The sequence below is a fragment of the Anolis carolinensis genome, chromosome 2, assembly GCF_035594765.1.
Source record: "Anolis carolinensis isolate JA03-04 chromosome 2, rAnoCar3.1.pri, whole genome shotgun sequence".
Taxonomy (NCBI): Eukaryota; Metazoa; Chordata; class Lepidosauria; order Squamata; family Dactyloidae; genus Anolis; species Anolis carolinensis.
In genome coordinates this window covers 175,383,862-175,405,615 of record NC_085842.1, presented here as the reverse complement: position 1 = coordinate 175,405,615, position 21,754 = coordinate 175,383,862, and the positions used below count along the sequence as shown (strand labels likewise).

General features: G+C 39.1%; 1 protein-coding gene across 2 annotated transcripts in view; it reads left to right on the top strand.

Moving 5' to 3' along the window:
* pitpnc1 (phosphatidylinositol transfer protein cytoplasmic 1) overlaps window positions 1-21,754 on the top strand; it is a 236,672-nt gene that overhangs the window by 149,486 nt on the left and 65,432 nt on the right. For both annotated transcript variants that reach the window (XM_008116369.3, XM_008116371.3), the window contains exon 5: window positions 11,928-11,999. In XM_008116369.3, the coding sequence (XP_008114576.1) occupies window positions 11,928-11,999 (72 nt within the window). The remainder of the gene's footprint in view (window positions 1-11,927; window positions 12,000-21,754) is intronic.

The following is a 21,754-nucleotide window of genomic DNA, read 5'->3' as shown; positions in this document are numbered from 1 at the left end:
CTCCCGGGGTTTGAACCTGGGACCTTTTGGTCTCCAGCTCAGTGCTTTAACGCACTTCGCCACCGGGGCTCAAACACAGAACAACCCAGTAAAGAAATGACTTGTGATGGGATTAATGCAGGCACAATGACCCTGATGGGTCCTTCGTAACCTTTATTGTCCCTTATGTATTCAGTTCCTGATTGAGCCCAGTGTCCTGAACACCAGACTCCCATGTAAGTTCCAGCAGAGAGTATTGTCTATATAAATGTTCAATGGCTGGGAATAACAAAGGGGAAAATAGCCTTTCCAAAGACAGTGACATGGTTCCCCCGTGACTGGAAACTCCATACTGGGGATGACAAATGTCAAGTATTGTCCAAACAGTAACACAAAGGAAGGTTGGTCGTCCTGGCTCCAGTTGACCTTTGTGTCACCTGGGTCATATGGGTTCCATTGAAGTAGCTGATTAAATCCAGTCATATGTAAATGATGCCTGAGAAGATGTTGGCTGATCTTCCCAGCACAGGAAAATGTAGGCGAAAGGTTGCCGCAAGACTAAGTTGGTGGCTTCTCCAGTAATTTTATATGAGACACAATAAAGAGGGGTTAAACAAATACAGCACAAGAGGAACTCCCAAAGCCCTGCTTCTGAAGGGGGACCCAATAGTTGGGGACCTACTGCCTGAGAGTCTTTAGGGTGGGCTTACATACACACCAAGCCCAGGGGGATACAGGGCGCTTCCATCTCCCCTACATTACCCATGGGGTAATATGAAATTATAGAAGAGGATAGTGGGACATCCTCATGAGGGTCCAGGAAGGCAAGGAAATCTACATTAGATAGGCTGGCCTGCTTTGGGAAGAGACTCGCACGCAAAAAGGACCCATGGGTGGAGGGCAGGGAAATCATCTAGATTCCCATATCTACAGGGGGTTGAGTTGATACAGGTGATGGGATAGGGAATCTGGTGCAAGAGAGGGGATTATAGGTTAGGTAGTTAGTGAAAGAGTGTGTGTGAATGGAAATGAATGGCAAAGGAAAAAAGGAAGCAAAATGGGACTTGACATGGGAAAAGGGTCCTTGTTGTGGATTACAAACTATCTTTTCTTATGGAGGGGGTCACCTTCTATATCAATTGCTTGAATCTCGGGATCTAATGTATTCTGATTCATGGTTCATATACCAAGTTGAATTTCTTCCAGTATCTCCTTGAATTTGAAGACTTGGTGCTGCAAGGGTTAAAAAAAAACCCAGCTGTAGCACAAGTGCACAGGAAGTGACTAATTGCATAGCAGAAGCCTCTCTTAAAAGTAAGAGGACAAAAGGGAATCTACAAATTAAATGGAGAGTTGTCCACACTAGACAAGCTAGTGCTGTCATTGAGTTTTAGGACCAAAAACATTGCCATAAATCAGGTTTGAAAAAAATCAGAGGGCAACAGATATCACCTTGGAATTAATCAGTTTGGCAAAAAGAGTGCCAGTTCCTCCATAGAAACGGGATAAATAAATTACGTACCTTCTGGACAAAGCAGCTTGTGTGAATGTGAATTTCGTATCCATGTGCCATCCCTACTCTGGGAAAGCATTGTATTTATTATTTGAGAGACCTAGATTAATTTCAACTGATCTTAGAAATTAATATTTAAAGGGCAAGGAAATCAGGGATATTTTCCGCATCTTGATTGGTAATCACAGGTTCTACCTAGATGAAAGAATGGCAAAATGTAATCTGTCTTCATTTCTAGTGTTTTATTTCAGAACACTGTAATCTTTTTAATTACTTCAGATGCCATTGCTATGACAAGACTGATTTCATAGCATTCATAATTATGGGATGTGTTTTTTCTTTTGTGCTTCTTAATTCTTCGGCACTTGTTTTGGTTTACACATGCTATATTAGGTTCAGGCTTTTCTTGTTGATATGGTAACATTAATCAATCATCACATTAAAAATGGTGAATTGAAAAGCAGCGCATGGTGATGTGTTTTCTGTAGCTTCTTTTCTCTTCTCCTTCCATCAAGGAAGTATTCAGAAAGATATCTTGGCAATCAAACAAGTTCTGCTTTAATTCCATATTCTTTAAAACTAGGTAAAGGTATTTATTTTATATTTCATGTCAAAAGCATTGTACAACAAATACATTTCAACTAATGGGGAAAAAAGAAAAAAGAAAGGTAAAGGTTTCCCATTGACATTAAGTCTAGTTGAGTCCGACTCTGGGTTGGTGCTCACATCCATTTCTAAGCTGAAGAGCTGATGTTGTTCATAGGTCCATGGTCATGTGGCCAGCATGACTGTAAAGAGCGCCATTACCTTCCCACTGAAGTGGTACCTATTGATCTACTCACATTTGTATGTTTCTGAACTGCTAGGTTGGCAGAAGCTGTGGCTAACAATGGGAGCTCACCCCATTATGTAGATTCGAACCGCCGACCTTCTGGTCAGCAAGTTCTGCAGCTTAGTGGTTTAACCCACTCTGCCCTGTATGACTACATAAATGAAAAAATGAATATATATGCATTCTTGTTATGGTTTTGTTGGCATAATTCTTATGATAATGCCTTCTCCACTACTATCACGCTGCTGAAAGTTTTCATCTACTTCCTATGTTACTAATAACAGACAGTGTCAGCTTGTGATTTCCATGTCTTTGGGGCAGTGAATCCTCTCTGACTGAATCTGAAAGGAGCTATCCAAGGTTCTTAATCCATTGAAGTGACCTTGTTCCTCCAAAACCCTTGTGTGGACCCTTGAAGAAAGACAACAAAATCCAGATGAAAGATAAAATGCCAAATCAAATAGAGGGCCCTTCCAGACAGGCCCTATATCCCAGGATCTGATCCCAGGTTTTCTGTTTATCCCAGATTACCTAGCAGAGGACTCATATAATACAATTTAAAGCAGAAAATCTGGGATCATGGGGTATAAAGGGCCTGTCTGGAAGGGCCCCGTGTTTTTCCTGGCAGGTCTGGCCCTCCTATCAGGCAAAGCTGAGCCAGTCATCTCACATAGCAGCAGGTTTGGGGTGTTGAAAAAAGGCCAGCACGTGCTTAGTTATGTGTTACTCATATATATTTTACTGCCAAATATTTTTGAAAGATGTGCTTGTGGGTCTTTTTGCTCCTTGTGCTGAGATAACCTATTGTTCAAAAGCCCTACACACTTGGCTAGGAAACAAATTCATTTGAGGCTAGGAGACTTGCAAAGTACAGGCAGTTCCCGAGTTACAAATATCTGACTTACAAATAGCTCCTAGCTAAGAACAGGAATGAGACCTACCCCTCGGAAGGAAAATTCACTCCTAAGAGAATTATCATGGGGAAAAGGTGTCTCCACTGAAGCTTTATCACCAATCCTGGTTTCTACAACAAGCCAAACTTTTCAAAATCCAATTATTACAGGGACAGGAAATGATGGGAAATCTTCTAAATCTTTGCAGATAGCAAAATAAATACCACAGGGATGTTAATCCTTCCCTATGCTATCCAAACCATCTATCTAATAATATTTATAATTTTATACTATTACAATTTTATTAGTGGGATTTTATACGTGTTGTTGTTTATACTTATGTCATTATATTTATGCTTGTGTATTGTTGCTTATATGCGGCACTTTAAGTGTTTCTGTGAGCCGCCCCGAATCCCTTTGGGGAAATGGTGGCAGGGTACAAATAAAGATTTATTATTATCTATTGTATTGACTTGAATCTAACACTCACCTTTTTTGGCTAATCACCTTGTCAAAATTAGAGTGCGCATTAGATTCGCATAATGTGGTTATCTTAGTGCTAAGCCAAAGTTATAGCGGAAGTTGCTTCAGGAGCACCTGGAACTCCTATTCGAGGGATGTCATCTGTAATCAAATTGTCGTAGCTCCATTTTATGTAATTCTGGGATTTGTAATTTGGTGAAGCGTCCACACTCTTTGGCAGAGAAGCCTTAAGGCCTTGTAAAACTACAGTTCCCATGACCCCATAGCATTGAATCAAGGCAGTTAAAGTGGATTCATTCTACAGCACAGATACACCCCAAGGTTTTATTTTGCATTACTAAAACTTTTGGTTCTCTAACACTGTTATTGTTAAAGAAGCAGGCAGCAACTGTAGTGGGCATATTTCAAAGAGTTCACCTTTTGCTGCTGCGCATTGCAATCACCAGCAAATACTTTTTTTGGTTTCAGGGATCTGAAAATTGAGATGCGCATTAGATGGAGCATTAGACTCGAGTAAATACGGGTATGGCTGGAGTTACACTTTAAAATGTATCTCTTTCAACTTAGATACAAATTCAATTTAAGAACTAACCTACAGAGCTTTATTCATAACTTGGGGACTGCCTGTACAGTGAGCCCAGAAAACTAGAAAGGCAGAGGTTCAAAAGGTACACTGCCTTGCAACCAGGGCCGTAGCCAGAAAAAAATTTCGGGAGGGGTTTTGAAAATTTCGGGGGGGGAGGGGGGTTGAACCCCTAGCACATACCCCTCCTCGCTACAAACCTGTCAATATCTGCTTGAGATAGTGCCTGGAGGGACTCTTAATGTTTTGCATCTCATAGACTTGGCATGGGGATTTGGTTAACCAGTTAAAATTTATGAGTAAACGAGATTTTTTTTATAACTTGAAAAATTTCGGGGGGGGGGGGTTGAACCCTTAACCCCCCCCCCCTCGCTACAGGCCTGCTTGCAACTATTTATTACTGTTTAAAAGATTCAGATGTAGTTTTCTCAGTAGTAAGACTTTACTTGTTCGTTAGAAAACAAGCTATTTTCTGCATACATTTATTGCCTAATATCATAAACATTTAAAAGCTGCAGTATTGATATGAAAATATCATAGAACAGTATTCTTTAGCGAGAGGAACACCTGGAAATTTTCTTTCTTCCCAGTTGAAAGTTGGAAAGTTCACTCTGATGTATTTCTTTATGTCGTGTGCATACTGATTAACTGACAGATTTGTACTGGGATGAACATATGTTCAAGAGAGATGGGCCAAAAAATCCCCAATATATTCACACAATTTCCTGTGTTTGTACCTTGCATATGAAACTGAGTTATTGCATAAGTGAACTTGATGTCACTTCAGAGAGAGAAATGCCTTCTTGGTCTATAATAAACAGCTCAGCATGTGATACATACATATTGTCCTAACTCTGCCAAAACACGGTAATAATTATTGGATACATGTGACAAATCTCCAAATATAGCCTGTAGCTTGCACTGAAATTCAGGTCTAACATGCTGACAAATAACTTTAGGGCAAATAGATAGCAAATACATTGCAAGACAAAGAAGAACACATTTGCAAACGTGTTTTAAGACCCTTTTAGATGAGCCCTGAAACCTCCTGTTCTTAAGTCGTTGCTTGTCAGCAAGCTTCGAGTATTTTCAGAATTATTATCATAGTCCTTGAATGCGGGCGAGTTTTATACTATTTTAATATCACAGAGTTGCTATTTCTAAACAAGAGTTCTTAGATTTACTTTTACTTATGAATGTGAATACAGCAAAGCACAACTAACAAGAGGGAAGACACTTTTTTTACTTGGTTCTTTGCGGCAGTAAACCGAGTGATTTTGCCATTAATTTTAAACTTTAAAAGTATGAAATTCTTATGATATGCTTAAAGAAAGAGAAGGGAGAGGAGCTCAAAATCTGCCTCTCAGGAATACAAGGGCTCTTGGTGTCTGCAGAGGCATTATGATGCAGAAGAACATTTCTACTGGGAGAACAGGAGATCTCTACCAAATTCTGTCTTCCCTGCAGTCTCATAGATGAACCCATGAAAGTCTATTTTAAAACGTGGATAGAAATTCCAGAAGAAGATGAAACATAGGGCACTTGTACACTGCCATATAAAAGACAGATTATTTGCTTTGCATTATAGGCTCAGATAACCAAATTCAAAGCAGATTGTGAAGTCTTGGCTCTGTCATTCCTCTCTTTTGCTTCAGTTCCCTCTGTTCAGGTTCTCCAATAGTGTACATGCCTCCATTTGTATTAGTTTTTGGGTGGAGCTTTTAAAAAAACCCTAGAGGTCAGCCTTGGTTTAGTCCATTTGCCTGCACAGAGCTTTCTTGTTAGGCCCTCATTTCTCTCTAATATAGAGCTACAGAGTTTAGAGGTCTGGATATTCTCTGGAAATCCTAGGCCCTAGCAATCCAAACAGGCATCCTTAGCACTAAACTCTTCATATACTATCAGTCCCAGTGACAACAGAAGCTTGTGGTCAGCCCAAGTTTCATAAAGTAGAAGACCAAGTCCATCGCTTTACATCAAAGATAGAAGACTTTCAAGGATTCCAGAGAGATGACTGCATTCAGCAAAATCTCCATTTGTAATGTATTGTTTTAAGCTATCTTATCATAGTCCCGGGTGGAGTTAGCCCTTTGTTCTTCCTGTTTTCAGTAAACTCGTTATGGTTGACTTTCATATTGCCTAAAGTGCCTCTGTATGTTAAGGGTCTTGATCTTATCAGAAGGTATACAGATAGCCCACGAGTAAAGCCAGACACTATAGTTTTCTCAAAGGCTCGGGCATGCCATGTGGATTATCTGCTTTGATAATTTGGATTATATGACAGGTTAGAAGGGGGCGTAGTGCTAGGAGATGAAGCAGATTGAGGACCCTTCCACACAGCCATATCACCCAGAATATCAAAGCAAGAAATCCTACATTTTCTGCTTTGAACTAGAATATGGGGCAATGTGGACTCAGACAATGCAGTTCAAAGCAGATGTGAGATTTTCTGCCTTGTTATTCTGGGATATATGGATGTGTGTGTGGGGGGGGGGGCAGAGTAATCAAGGAAGATCTCTTTTCCACTTTTCAGAATATCCTGTGGGTAACCTTTCTTAGGTAAATCCTGGAACTGTCATTATTAAGGTTCCCAGAAACATAGGAATGTGCCTTATCCTAAGATAAAGCTAACTAAGGGCCCTTCCACATAGCCATATAACCCAGAATATCAAGACAGGTAATCTACAATATCTGCTTTGAACTGGATTATCAGAGTCCACACTGCCATATAATCAGTTCAATATGGATTTTATAAAGCTGTGTGGAAGGTGCCCTTTTATCATCTAATGAATGGGAGCAGCAGCCTCAAATCTGAGGGAGATGCCATGGGTCTTTCTATTACCTACTACATGATAATTCTTTTAAAAAAAAAGATCTGTCAGTGATTGAACCTGGAACTTTTGCATGAACAGCAGGGGCTTCATCACAAAGCCGTGAAACCTGTCCATCAGAGTAAGAAGATTTCAGCAACGTTTTAATTTTTTTCCATGCTGCACTCAATTTGACATGTTTGCACTCAGCTGCTATTTTAGGGCAGTGCCTTCATTTTGTATTTTAGACTGGTACATTTTGTACTTTAAACAGGTTGCTATGGTGAGAAAGAAGAACAAGAGCTTGCTTCCCCCCACCCCTAATTTTTTCTTCAATCCCAACATTAGTAGCATTGCAAGAACTGAAAACCTCAGGTGAACATTTAGAGCTATAGTGCAGGCACCCAAAGAAAAGGGACAGGGAAAATGTATTGGGGAATATGAACACCATCTAAGTGTACAAAGTATGAAGAGTTTTCAGTGCCTCATTCTCGATGCAACACTAGAAATTTGGAGACTGAAGGAAAATTTCAATGGGGACAAAATTCCCATTGAAGTGCAATACAGTGTTCCCTCACTTATTTCTGGGGTTACATTCCAGGGCCACCCGCAATAAGTGAAAATCCGCGAAATAGAGACACTATATTTATTTTAATATTTATACATTATTTTAGTAGTTATACACTATTTTAAGTCTTTATCAACCAATCGTGTGTTAATAAATCGCCTCTTTCTCCTCCCGTTGCCACTTGGGCTCCTTTTCTCTCCCTTTGGCTTCTCCTTCCTCTCTTCCTTAGGCTATAAATTGTAATTTTTATGATTTATAATAGTCTTTTAGAGTTTATTGAAAAACCGCAAAACAGCGAATCCACGAAAAGTGAACTGCGAAGTAGTGAGGGAACACTGTACTCTCATTCTGGTCGTGTGTAGTTACAACAAGATTTTAGAGTATGTTGTATGGTACAGTAGAGTCTCACTTATCCAACATTCTGGATTATCCAATGCATTTTTGTAGTCAATATTTTCAATACATCATGATATTTTGGTGCTAAATTCATAAATACAGTAATTCCTACATAGCATTACTGCATATTGAAATACTTTTTCTGTCAAATTTGTTATATAACATGATGTTTTAGTGCTTAATTTGTAAAATCATAACCTAATTTGATGTTTAATAGGCTTTTCCTTAATCCCTCCTTATTATACAAGATATTCGCTTAACCAAGGTTCTGGATTATCCAATGCATTTTTGTAGTCAATGTTTTCAATATATCGTGATATTTTGATGCTAAATTCGTAAATACAGTAATTATAACATAACATTACTGCGTATTGAACTACTTTTTCTGTCAAATTTGTTGTATAATATGATGTTTTGCTGCTTAATTTGTAAAATCATAACCTAATTTGATGTTTAATAGGCTTTTCCTTAATCCCTCCTTATTATCAAAGATATTCACTTATCCAAGATTCTGCCGGCCCATTTAGCTTGGATAAGTGAGACTCTACTGTATCTCTAACTTCATCTGATATTTCTTCACCTGTAGTTAAATACGGTAAAGTTGCTTATTGTTCCTAGATCCAACCCACTGGCTCAGATACTCCTCGGCTATAAGGAAATGACACTTTTCCCCATGAAAAAGTCAATAGGACCTACAGAAACTCTCAAGTACACTTACCACTAGAGAGGAAGGACATAAACATAAAGTCAAAATTTGTGATCCAAGCCAAGCCTTTTCTATGGTTAGATCTAATTTGTAAAATCATAACCTAATTTGATGTTTAATAGGCTTTTCCTTAATGCCTCCTTATTATCCAACATATTCGCTTATCCAAATTCTGCCGGCCCATTTATGTTGGATAAGTGAGACTCTACTGTATTTCACTTTACCATGATGATAACTAAGCCAAAAATGAATTAATATACTGCAGTTTATTAACTACTAGCTTAGGTATCCAGCAATGCCTGGGTTAGGGATTTTGTAACACTAATTATTAGAAGTAATCATTGTTTTTGTTTTTGTTTTGTTTTTTTGAACGTTCCCATTCAAAAATATAGAAGGGTGTGCATAAACTACTCGTATAACTGCCATCATTATCTGTCATTTCCCCCAAACAGTACCAGTAGTTAAAGTTGGTCATGATGGGTATGTATGCCAGCTTTGGTCCAGATTCATTATTAGATGGGTTCACAGTGCTCTCTGGATATAGGTGTGAGGCCAGATTTAGAGCTATGGATAGGAAAGGCCCATGCCTGGCAAGCATTATGCTAACAGCCCAGTGTTTCAGATCAGAGAACACACTCACCAGGTGAAAACAAACGACAGAGGTTTAATACTATCCGGCCAGAAAGAATGCATGTATGGCTGATGCCAAAATGTACAAGCATAAACATGAATGCAGACAATATGGATTTTTAATTAGTTTAGTTTCCATTCAAGCTTCCTGCTCCCTCCCTGGATTGGCTGAGAGAAGGGGGTGGCCTGGGCCCTCTCTCTGATTGGCTGGGCTAAGCTGACATCACTCTCTGAGCTGGGAGGGGATGACCATGGTTGGTTTCTGACAGCCTAAGCACCTTCTGGGAAGGGACAACCCCAGGAAGCTCTTGTGACCTTATCTGGAGAGGTTAAGGAGATTCTGACTAGCATAAAGAAAGGGTTATGGTAGTCAGGTGTCCGGAGTTCCTAAAACAAAGGGTGGTGATCTCTGCAATCAGGGTCCAGACTTGGATGTATATTGTGAGTCCTTGATTTTATGGTTGGCTATGTCTTAGCACAAGTGGGACATTTGATTGAACAAACTTTGGCTGATGCTTATCTGATTGGGAGTGGAAACCATCTGTTGATTCACATATGCAAACAGTGGGTTCCAATTGTCACCTTTGTCTGGGGCAGCCCCATCTGTCCAGGAAATTCCTCAGTGGGGTCAGCAAGAAGGTGGTTTGCTTTGGTAGAAATCATATAGCTGATTCATATATTTTATATATTTTCATACATATAGGAACAGGACAGGGAGAAAGGGATATAAAATGGGCAGAAAGTTATAAGAAAAGATACATTTTATTGGAGGGTTAGGAGCAAAAGAGAGGTGTTGAGGGAAAGTTGCCATTGCCAGTCTGCTCAGTATATGCATTGAAATATATCAGCGCATATCTGCAGATTAAAAATAAAAATAAAAATGAAATTTTAAGGGTGTGTTTAGGCTGCTGATCTATCTGCCAATATTGTTCTTTGTTGGAATTGTGGAAGTTCAGCAAAGAAAATATTTTAGTAAAGGTAAAGGTTTTACCCTGACGTTAAGTCCATCGTGACCGACTCTGGGGGTTGGTGCTCATCTCCATTTCTAAGCCGAAGAGCCGGCGTTGTCTGTAGACACCTCCAAGGTCATGTGGCCGGCATGACTGCATGGAGCGCCGTTACTTTCCCGCCGGAGCGGTACCTATTGATCTACTCACATTTGCATGTTTTCGAACTGCTAGGTTGGCAGGAGCTGGGGCTAACAGCGGGTGCTCATTCCACTCTTGGAACCTTTCGGTCCGCAAGTTTAGCAGCTCAGCACTTTAACACACTACGCCACCGGGGCTCCCGGTGCCCTTGAGAAACTATAAATCACAGAGGTGGAGGTACTGTGTTCGACAACAGGTTGAATGCAGCTCTCATAATCCTCTGTCATTGCACCCTTCCCAAACCCCACCAATATTTAAAGTTGGTCATGATGGATATGTGTGTCAAGTTTGGTGCATATCCATCAGTTGGGTTCAGAGTGCTCTTTGATTTTGGGTGAACTACAACTCCCAACATTTCAGATTAATCCCCCACGACCACCTTCAGTATTTTTTGTTGGTCATAGGGGAGTCTGTGAGCCATGTTTGGTCCAGATCTATCATTGGTGGGAGTCACAGGTCTCTCTGGATGTGAGGGCCTTCTTGGAAGCCACATACAAACATAATAATAAATACCTACATACATACATACCTACATACAAACATATTTTCACTTTTACTAGAGAGATAAAGCTGCAATTCGCTAATTAAGACAGGTATAATTAGCTAGGTATTGAGATGAACTGAAGTACAGAACTAGAGATTGGGGTATTTTTTTCTTCAGTTCCTTTGCCCTCTGTTCTTCAAGATTTAATTTGTTAGTCTAATCTAGAGCAGACCCACTAGATCAATGGAATATGTATCAATGTTGATTTAACAAGTTTGCATTGATTCAGCTGGTCTGCTCTAACTGGGAATTAACAATTGGATGTAGACAGAAATCTTCCTTCTCTAATTGCTTTTTTTCTCAAGAGTAACAGCTGTTGAGCTTTGGCATGTAAAGTTTAATTCTGCCCTTGAAATGAATTCTTGAGCTTCTATCTTAACATCCAAATGTGTCCTCCTGTTTAGCAAAGGCTGGGAAACCAATATTTCTGTTAGCCTGTGACACCATTCTTGGGCCTGAAAAATTCTGCTCAGGACCACAATGCTGTTGAAATTTTTGAACTAATATAAATTTCCATCTATTTGAAGGTTTTGTGTCTAAAAACATCATGTGAAGCAGGTGTTTAGAAATAATATCTGTTTTTCCAGCCTTGATCATTCTGATTTTGAAACCCCACTCTCCATTCTGAAGCAGAAATTCCATAGTTCTGTGAGATGGTTGATACACAGATAGACCTAAGGATTATGTCTTATTATATGCTAAAATGTTAAAGCTGTTAATAGGCATATTTATTTATTTCGTGTCAAAAGCATTGTACGACAAATACATTTCAAAATAGGCATATGAACTAGCAGAATGATTAATGGTTGCAAGTGTCCTGATATGATTTGTTTTCTTTGCAGTGTTCGTTCTTGCCTAAATTCTCAATTCACATAGAGACAAAATATGAAGACAACAAAGGAAGCAACGATAACGTAAGTATTATCTCATCTTCTAGATTAAATATAAAATATTTATATTTTATACATAGATTAAATATATGTTCCATTACAATTCCTATTAAACATGTTATTTTTCCATTATTTCTTACAGCCAGCTTCATATTTTATATTTTATCTGTTGTATAGTTATAGCACTTTAAACCTTACTCCTTTTGGGGATGATTGTAGAGTGATGACTGGATAAGAAGTGGGTAAGAGTGAGGTGATTTGAACATTGGATTCTGTCTCTAGACATTATACTTCAATTCCCTGCTCAGCCATGTAAGCTCATTGAGGGCCCTTCCACGCAGCCATATAACCCAGAATATAAAGACAGAAAATCCCACAATATCTGCTTTGAACTGGGTTATCTGAGTCCACACTACCATATATTCCACGTCAAAGAAGATAATGTGGGATTTTATTCTGTTGTGTGGAAGGGGCCTTAGTTACCTTGGGCAATCACACTATCTCATCTACACCCTGTTTATACTGAATTCAGATTATCTGCTTTCAGATGGATTATATGGCAGTGTAGACTCATATAATCCAATTCAAAGACGATAATCTGTATTCAGAAACTGGATTGTATGGCGGTGTAGATCCAGCCTCAGCCCCAGAAAAGGCCGTGATAGAGTCACCATAGGTGAAAACAACTAGAAGGCATACTAGAACAAAAACAACCATAGCAGAGCGATGAGTAGCCTGGCCAGACCATGCTCCACTTTGGGTGGCAGTGCTCACCACCACTGCTAATTGACCATTAATCATCTAAAGAAATGATTACCTATTCTGTGCTGTAATTTATCTGTGTGAGTACATACTTGTAGAAATGTTTGGACAGGTGGTAAAATCTAAAAAAGACTTTTAAAAAAAACTTCTTTAGACAAAACAGCAAGGAGACATGTGTCATATTAAGAACTAATCTGGGGATGGAGGTATGTCAATCAGTCTTAGATGGGGTTACGCTTTGCCTCAAATACTATGTTCACAGCTTGGAAGTGCTCCTGGATCCCTCTCTCAAAATGTCAGCCCAGGTAGATGTGTCAATCAGGAGTGCTTACTTCCAACTTTGGTTGATAATTCAGTCACGTGCCTTCCTAAATTTGGAGGACCTTAAGATGATAGTGTACTCACTGGTTACCTCAAGGTTGGACTTCTGCCATGCACTTTACATTGTGCTACCTTTGTATCAAGTTCAGAAACTCCAGTTGGTTCAAAATATGGCAGCCAGCAGGAGTGAGCATATTACATCCATACTAAACTCACTTCACTGGCTGCCAATTAGTTTCTGGGCAAAGTATAAGGTGTTGGTTTTGACCAGGGGTCCCCAAACCTTTTAAACAGGGGGCTAGTTCACAGTCCCTCAGACCGTTGGAGGACCAGACTATAGTTTTTTAAATAAATTCCTATGCACACTGCACATACCTTATTTTGAAGTAAAAAAAACAAAACAGGAATAAATACAGCCTCAATGTTAATCATAATTATAATAAAAATAATAAAGAGGGTTGGAAGAGACCCCTTGGGCCATTTTGTCCAACTTCCTTCTGCCTTTGTGCACCAAACGCACAAGCAAAGCACCCCTTAATAATTAATTATTAATTAAATAATAATTAAAATACCATTATAAACAAGCAAAGCTTTGGAAGGAACGCACCAGGCAAGGGAGGAGATGGGACCCCGCGAAGCACTCACCTTCCTCAGAGGAGAAGGAGAGAGTTGCCGCCGCAGAGGCCGGATAAATGGTTTTGATGGGTCGCATGTGGCCTCCGGGCCTTAGTTTGGGGACCCCTGGTTTTGACCTTTAAAGCCCTACATGGTTTGTGTCCAGGTTACCTACAGGATCGCCTTCTCCTGTACAATCCCTGGAAACTGAGGTCCTCCGGGGAACAGCTACTCCAACTATCCAAAACCCGACTGGCAACCTTCACCCAGAGGACCTTTTCATTGGTCACCCCAAGACTGTGGAACGACCTGCCAGTAGAGCTCCGACAGCTAAATGAGCTGTAGGAATTTAAAACCCATCTGAAAAATCTATCTCTTCTAGCAGGCCAGCTTTGAATCGTGAATTTTAAACTCATGTCCTGTGTTTTAATAGTTGTGCTGTGTATTTTAATGCATATTTTATAGAAATACATTTTAATATGTGTATTTTATAGAATGTTTAAGTTGATAATGTGCTTTTAGCTATGTTGTAACCTGCCTCGAGCCACGAGAAAAGAAATACAATTATTATTATTATTGTATGACACAGCAAACAAGATAGATATGCTGGATCTCGTATTATTATTATTATTATTATTATTATTATTATTATTATTATTATTATTAACACAAATTGAATACAGTATAACATTTCTTAGATCAGAGTTTCCCTAGAATAGGGTGAGAGATGTATGGCCCACCAGATTCTGTTGAACTGAAATACTTGACGCTGTTGTGGGTGCTGATTAGATTAATGAGATTTACAGTTTAGTAACATCTGGAGAGCTTTGCAATTCCCATCACTGATCTACCTAGAGCGGTGGTTCCCAACCTTTGGTCCTCCAGGTGTTTTGTGCTTCAACTCCCAGAAATCCCAGCCAGTTTATCAGCTCTTAGGAATTGTAGGAGCTGAAGTCCAAAACACCAGAAGGACCAAAGGTTGGGAACCACTGACCTAGAGTAAATGTTGACCTAGATAGGTAGATAGGCGGGCTATGAATATGGGAAAAAAATACGTGGGAATCCTCCCTTGTTCACAACAAGACCAAAAATATAAATCATACTAGTTACTAAAGGTTCAGTATTCCTTCTCTGAAATGTTTGGGACAATGAATGTTTGGAAAGCCTGTATTTGCATATGCTGATAATGAGACTATCTTGGATATAGAAGCCAAGTCTATTTATGTGGCATGCTTTTTTAAAGCTAACTGACAGTGTCTTGAAAGGCCTGTAATCTAGGAAAGAAAAGAAAGAATTTGTTTTATTTTTAGCTAATAGCCGGTTTGTCAGGCTTAGTTGCCATGGTTCTCTTTTTTTACCTCCAGTTATAACAGCTGTGAACCTTAGCTGCAGTATACTTATGAACACATTTCTTGATAACCTGATATTCTCCTATTAGCATCTAAAAAGTTCCAGAGGACACAGAGGATACTGGAAATAAAATAATGCACTAAATCTAGAAAAACAAAAATGTACTTATACCTTTAGGGCCTAGTAATTCTGGTTTTCAAGCGATTGTTATAACAACAACAACAACAACAACAACAACAACAACACTTTATTTGTAGATCACCCTATCTCCCCAAAGGGACCCAGGGCTGTTTCGAACATGACAAATATTCAATGCCAGCAAGGAGAAACATACAAACAAATTAGAACAAAACAGATCACATCAAACAATATATAAACAACCTGACTTTAAAACTTAATAACAAGTACAATAGCAAAGTTGTTGCTCTTTGTCTTATCTAAATTATATTAATAAATGTGGCTGCTAATAGAAGATGTGGATATGCTAAGATTTAGCATCAGACATGATAGTCACACTCTGGTCTGTTGATATGCCAACATTCATTTTGTTAGTTTTTTCACTGCTCAGGAGTCCATGGATTTCTGTACCTCATCCCAATCTCAATCCTGTTCGTGTCCTTTAAAGATATAAAAAGAACAGTAAATAAAGATACAACAGAGCAGTATTCATGGAGATATCCAGATTTATTCCTGCAAAATCCTGTGAGCTAGGCTAAACTGAGTTACAGTGACTTGCCCAAGGCTACTGTCCAGTGAATTATATGGTTGAAATCGAAATCATCACAACCACTGTCTTACTGCTGTCCTAATACACTAGCCTTTTCATTTTACATAGCGAAGAACATTTTTTTGATGGAATTACATGTTTGCAAGTATTATGCATCTTCAGTAGCTTTCTATAAGGAGTGTTAGTTATGGCTTATATAATGTTTGTTGCTCACAAAACTATTAGGGTAGTAAGCAATAAAACTGATAAAAGTATAAGCTGATCTGTCAGCTAATTTTTATCAGGATATCCTTTTTAAACTTATAGATTATAAGTTTGTTCTTAAATAGGATTTGTTTGTAAGTTGGAACAGATAGATTTTTAAAATGTCATTCCAGCCAGAAATATATATTGTTTAGCTTTGGATAGCATAAGGAAGGGTTAGCACCCCTGTTGTGTTTGTTTTACTATCTGTGCCCCTGTTCAGAAGATTTCACCTCACTTTCTGTCCCTGTGACAATTGGATTTGGTCAAAATTTGGCTTGTTGCGGAAACAAAGATTGGTGATAAAGACACAGTAAAGACACATTTCCCCCATGATAACTCTTTCAAGAGTGGATTTCCCTTCCGGAGGGAAGATTTCTCTCACTTTCTTTTGTCTCACCCTTGTTCTTAACTATGAGTCATTTCTAAGTTGGACATTTGTAATTCAGGGACTGCGTGTATAGTAATAAAACATGGAAAATAGATATTAATCTGGGCAAAATATAGCAGCAGCCTGACTGTGTGAATCTGTTTTGTATCCTCCTCTGTGAGTACCATGTGGATTTAACAGAGGGGAAAACAACTACAGACTTCTGAAATTATAAAGTTTAACAGGTTTATTATGGCATTGTACAATCTAATGTATGTATGTAAGTCCTGGTGAAATCGCTGAGCTGCTGAACTTGCTGACCAAACGGTCAGTGGTTCACATCCTGGGAGCGGGGTGTGCTCCTGCTGTTAACCACAATGTCTGTCAACCTAGCAGTTCGAAAACATGCAAATGTGAGTAGATCAATACGTACCGCTCCAGCGGAAAGGTAACAGTGCTCCATGCAGTCATGTCAGCCACATGACCTTGGAGATGTCTATGGACAACGCCGGCTCTTCAGCTTAGAAATGGAGATGAACCCCAACCTCCAGAGTCGGATACAACTAAACTTAATGTCAGGGGAAAACCTTTAACTTCACCTTTTACAATCTAGTGTTTATATGGCATGAGCCTTTGGGATAAACCAGGCTTTAGTCCATGAAACCATATGCCCCACGTGACTCTAATTGTTAAAATGAATAATAAGCAAATTAATATTAGATAATAATTTACTGAATTTCTGCCTGAGTCAGTGTTGTCTTGTTTGGAGCTATTTGACTTTGTCATCAGTAAAGCTAAACAATATTCTCAAAAGCTATCCTTTTTGGAAGCAATTGGCAAAAGCAATTTCCATTTGAAGAGTGCAGATTATATGCTACTACAGTCAGACGGGATTTAGATACATAATGCTAAAAATGCTGATCCATTGAAACATATGAAACCTCTACAGATAATGAAAACAATATAAGTTAATGCACTCCTTGGCCTCATCATAGGAAATATCTTTTAATGAGTGTTTCAGAGCTGACCATTTATCAAATGGAAACTGAGAGGCAATTTTCTAGTGTATACATCCTTGACGGCAATGAATAATGACAGTGGCATTTGACAAATTAATAGCCAAAGAATACAAAAGCCAACTGGATAATAGCAGATGTCTTTTGTCATTATATATTAAGCTGCATTCAACTGAAGAGATCATCTAAAGTAGGGAATCCTTTTTCATGTAGAAATCTATATTCTACACAATGCTGCTATTATATAGATATGACCTGTATTTGAGTATAACAGTTGCTTGTGTTCAAATGTATAATCACTGGTTATTTTAAAACTCTTGATAGGCCAGAATATAATGAAAACAAGTAAAAAAAATCATTGTAATTTTAGATAACATTCACAGTTCTGAGTATAAATGTAGTCAGCTAAGGATATAATTATCAAGCATAACAAGAAAGAGATTTATAATACTTTTCAGGAAGGAGAAAATCATAGAATCATAGAATAGTAGAGTTGGAAGAGACCACATGGGCCATCCAGTCCAACCCCCTGCTAAGAAGCAGGAAATCGCATTCAAAGCACCCCCGACAGATGGCCATCCAGCCTCTGCTTAAAAGCCTCCAAAGAAGGAGCCTCCACCACAGTCCGGGGGAGAGAGTTCCACTGTCGAACAGCTCTCACAGTGAGGAAGTTCTTCCTGATGTTCAGGTGGAATCTCCTTTCCTGTAGTTTGGAGCCATTGTTCCGTGTCCTAGTCTGCAGGGCAGCAGAAAACAAGCTTGCTCCCTCCTCCCTATGACTTCCCTTCACGTATTTGTACATGGCTATCATGTCTCCTCTCAGCCTTCTCTTCTGCAGGCTAAACATGCCCAGCTCTTTAAGCCGCTCCTCATAGGGCTTGTTCTCCAGACCCTTAATCATTTTAGTCGCCCTTCTCTGGACGCTTTCCAGCTTGTCAACATCTCCCTTCAACTGTGGTGCCCAAAATTGGACACAGTATTCCAGGTGTGGTCTGACCAAGGCAGAATAGAGGGGGAGCATAACTTCCCTGGATCTAGACGCTATTCCCCTATTGATGCAGGCCAGAATCCCATTGGCTTTTTTATATTTATGTGTACTTCCAAGTAAAACGTCCAGTCATTCCAGAGTATATTTCAAGTCAAGTCCTTGGCATAAATCTAACTGCTGTTTTCCACTAAGGTAGACCAATTAAATCATGGAGAATTCTATATGTGTGTGTATGTGTATGTGTGTGTGTTGGTTCAGCATTCAGTAATTTATTATCATTTAAAAAGGAAGGAAATGGATCCACCATCTTTCTACATCCACTCTGGTGGCACTTCACAACATCATGAGTGATGTCAGGGTATAGCTGTTAGGACCTCTTCACATGGCACTGTGGCACCCACAGTTGCTGGCGAAAGGGAAGGAACGTGAGGTGTCTTGTGGTGTCCCATGTGCTCTCCCTCCTTCCCCATCATATTGGAGAAAGGGCAGCAACACGTAAAGAAATCCCCTCTCCAAAACAAGACATCTGGAAATATTTGGGAGTTTTGGGTGGAAGGGAAGACAAATCCCATGGCGTGAGCAAAAAATGTACTTTTATGGCATTGTAAAAAGGCCCCGGTGGCGCAGCAGATTAAACCACTGAGCTGCTGAACTTGCTGACCAAAAGGTCAGAGGTTTAAATCCAGGGAGCGGAATGAGCACCCGCTATTAGCCTCAGCTTCTGCCAACCTAGCAATTTGAAAACATGCAAATGTGAGTAGATCAATAGGTACCGCTCCAGCGGAAGGTAAAAGCGCTCCATGCAGTCATGCCAGCCACATGACCTTGGAGACGTCTACAGACAACGCCGGCTCTTCGGCTTAAAAATGGAGATGAGCACCAACCCCCAGAGTCGGACACAACTAGACTTAACATCAGGGGGAAACATTTACCTTTATTATGGCATTGTATGTAGCAAAATGGTTAATTTCTATAAGAAGCAATTTGAAACCACTTGAGACAACACAATAAGCCACATTTCTGATCTTGTTTCTCTCTTCAAGATAAGTTTCACTTTCATGAATCAAGATTTCTATATTTAATTGAGGTTTTTAAAGAAAAAAATTGTATTGAGTTGGACAAGTTGAACATTCCAAAGATCTGAGGCTCTGCAATGGAAATGCTGACATAAGCGGTTGTTGGAAGCTTCTATATTAAGTTGACTAGGGCATAAAAGTTCTGTGTTAACGCCAGTCTATAAAGATTAGAATCACAAGTTGCAGCTCACTGGCCCCCTGCCATATATTTCTCTTGTTTTTGCTGTCTGCAAACAGCTGAGAGGCAACGAAAATTACTATTTGTGCTAAAATGCACACTGCATACAGCCCAGTAGCTTATGATCCTAGAACATAATAAACTCAAGTAACCTTAGGTTCTAATATTTTAAAGATGAGTAAACACGATTGCCTTTTTCCCTCCATAGTTCTTCTCCGGTGCTAAGCACAGTCAGTGGTTCAGAAGCATGGCCCTTGTACTTTTTTCCATGATTGCCTTCCATCCAGATTAAATGTAATTCTAGCAGAAAAGCACACACATTTAGCCAGTGATAATGAAAAGACACATTCAGTACTTGGGCATTTGCATCATTTCCAGTGCAGAACTACTTGGAAGAAACTGAATTCATCAGCATTTTTGTCGAATAGGCAGGAAAATATTCCTCCTTTATTGTAAAAAAAAAGTTAGACAACATTCTAACATATAGGTATATTGGTTCTTACTACGTAATCCTTTAAGCAATGTGTTATCCACTGAGAGCTATTTTGTTAAACTGGATTAACAATTAATTTGTGATCTGTGATGTAATCTTAACAAATTGTTATTCACATCCATACATGAGTAGTAAGGCTCACTTTGATAGGGAAAACATTTTCTTGATTTACTAGACATGTGCAGAACAACCAATTACAACATTATTTGGGATGGCTTTGTATTTATGGGACAATAGAGTTCTGAATGCAAGGACTGAAACAGTAATCTGTGATGGTGATGTTCTCAATCTGTGTATTTATCCTGATGTCCTCAGATGGCTCTTTCAAATGTTATAAACTTTTTTTGATCACACATGAACGTAAATGAATAAATATCAGTATCAACGTAATGCACACCTCCTCCACCACCACAACCCTTGCCCCATCCCAGTTGCAACAATGATGCATGGAGAACTTGGAAGCTTTCACCTTTATTTTAGATTAAATACATAGAATCATAGAATTGGAAGAGACCTTGTGGGCCATCCAGTCCAACCCCTTGCCAAGAAGCAGGAAAATCACATTCAAAGCACCCCTTACAGAATGACCATCCAGCCTCCGCTTAAAGGCCTCCAAAGGAGGTGCCTCCACCACAGTCCAGGGCAGAGAGTTCCACTGCTGAACAGCTCTCACAGTGAGGAAGTTCTTCCTAATGTTCAGGTGGAATCTCCTTTCCTTACAGTTTAAATCTCCTTACAGTTTAAATCCAGACAAATAGTATTAAATCTCAACTACGATTACTTGAGGCAGGATAGCATTATACCATAATTTGTGATGCTGAATTGTTTCACTTAACCATAGTTATAGCTTTGGGTTTGGATAATATAATAAACTGTATTTAAACACTAGTTAGAAATTTGTATTCTTCTGATCCCTCAGAACCAATGATAGGAGAAGAAGGGGCAGGGCAAGAACACATTTCAAGGGTCATTCTTGATATGCAGTCAGATTATGCCATGCGCACATATGTTTCCAATTTATAATTTGATTTTTTTCTACACAGTTATGTTATAAACCAGTGTAGTCCAACCTTTAGTTATCTGAAGGCCAATCAAACATCAGTATAGGAATGTGAGGGCCAGAGACATTCCAGAAAGATAACAAATTACATAATTAATATTTAATTACATAATTAAAATATTAATATTTAGTTACATATTTTTCCAGTAAGAAGGGCAAGGGCCAACAAAAATGAATTGGTGGGCTGCAGGTTGGACCACATTGTTTAAATGATGGTTACATTTGGCTTAATTGTAAGGAAATGTACAAAGGATATAGTGCAATGATTCTATTTATATACTAGTTGATCCATTAATTCATGAAATGATTAGCAAAATAGTACCATCCTCAGCTTGTTTATCTGTAGTCCTGCCTTTTCTTGTGTGATGCCCTCTCAGTATTTTGGATTATAACTCACATCACTCTCATCCATTGTGATCAATGATCCTCAATGCTCGGAATTGTGGTTTAAAATTGGGGCTCAAATCCTGGAAGAAAACACTGATATCATTTTTGTGTTACAGTAGAGTCTCACTTATCCAACATAAACGGGCTGGCAGAATGTTGGATAAGCGAATATGTTGGATAATAAGGAGACATT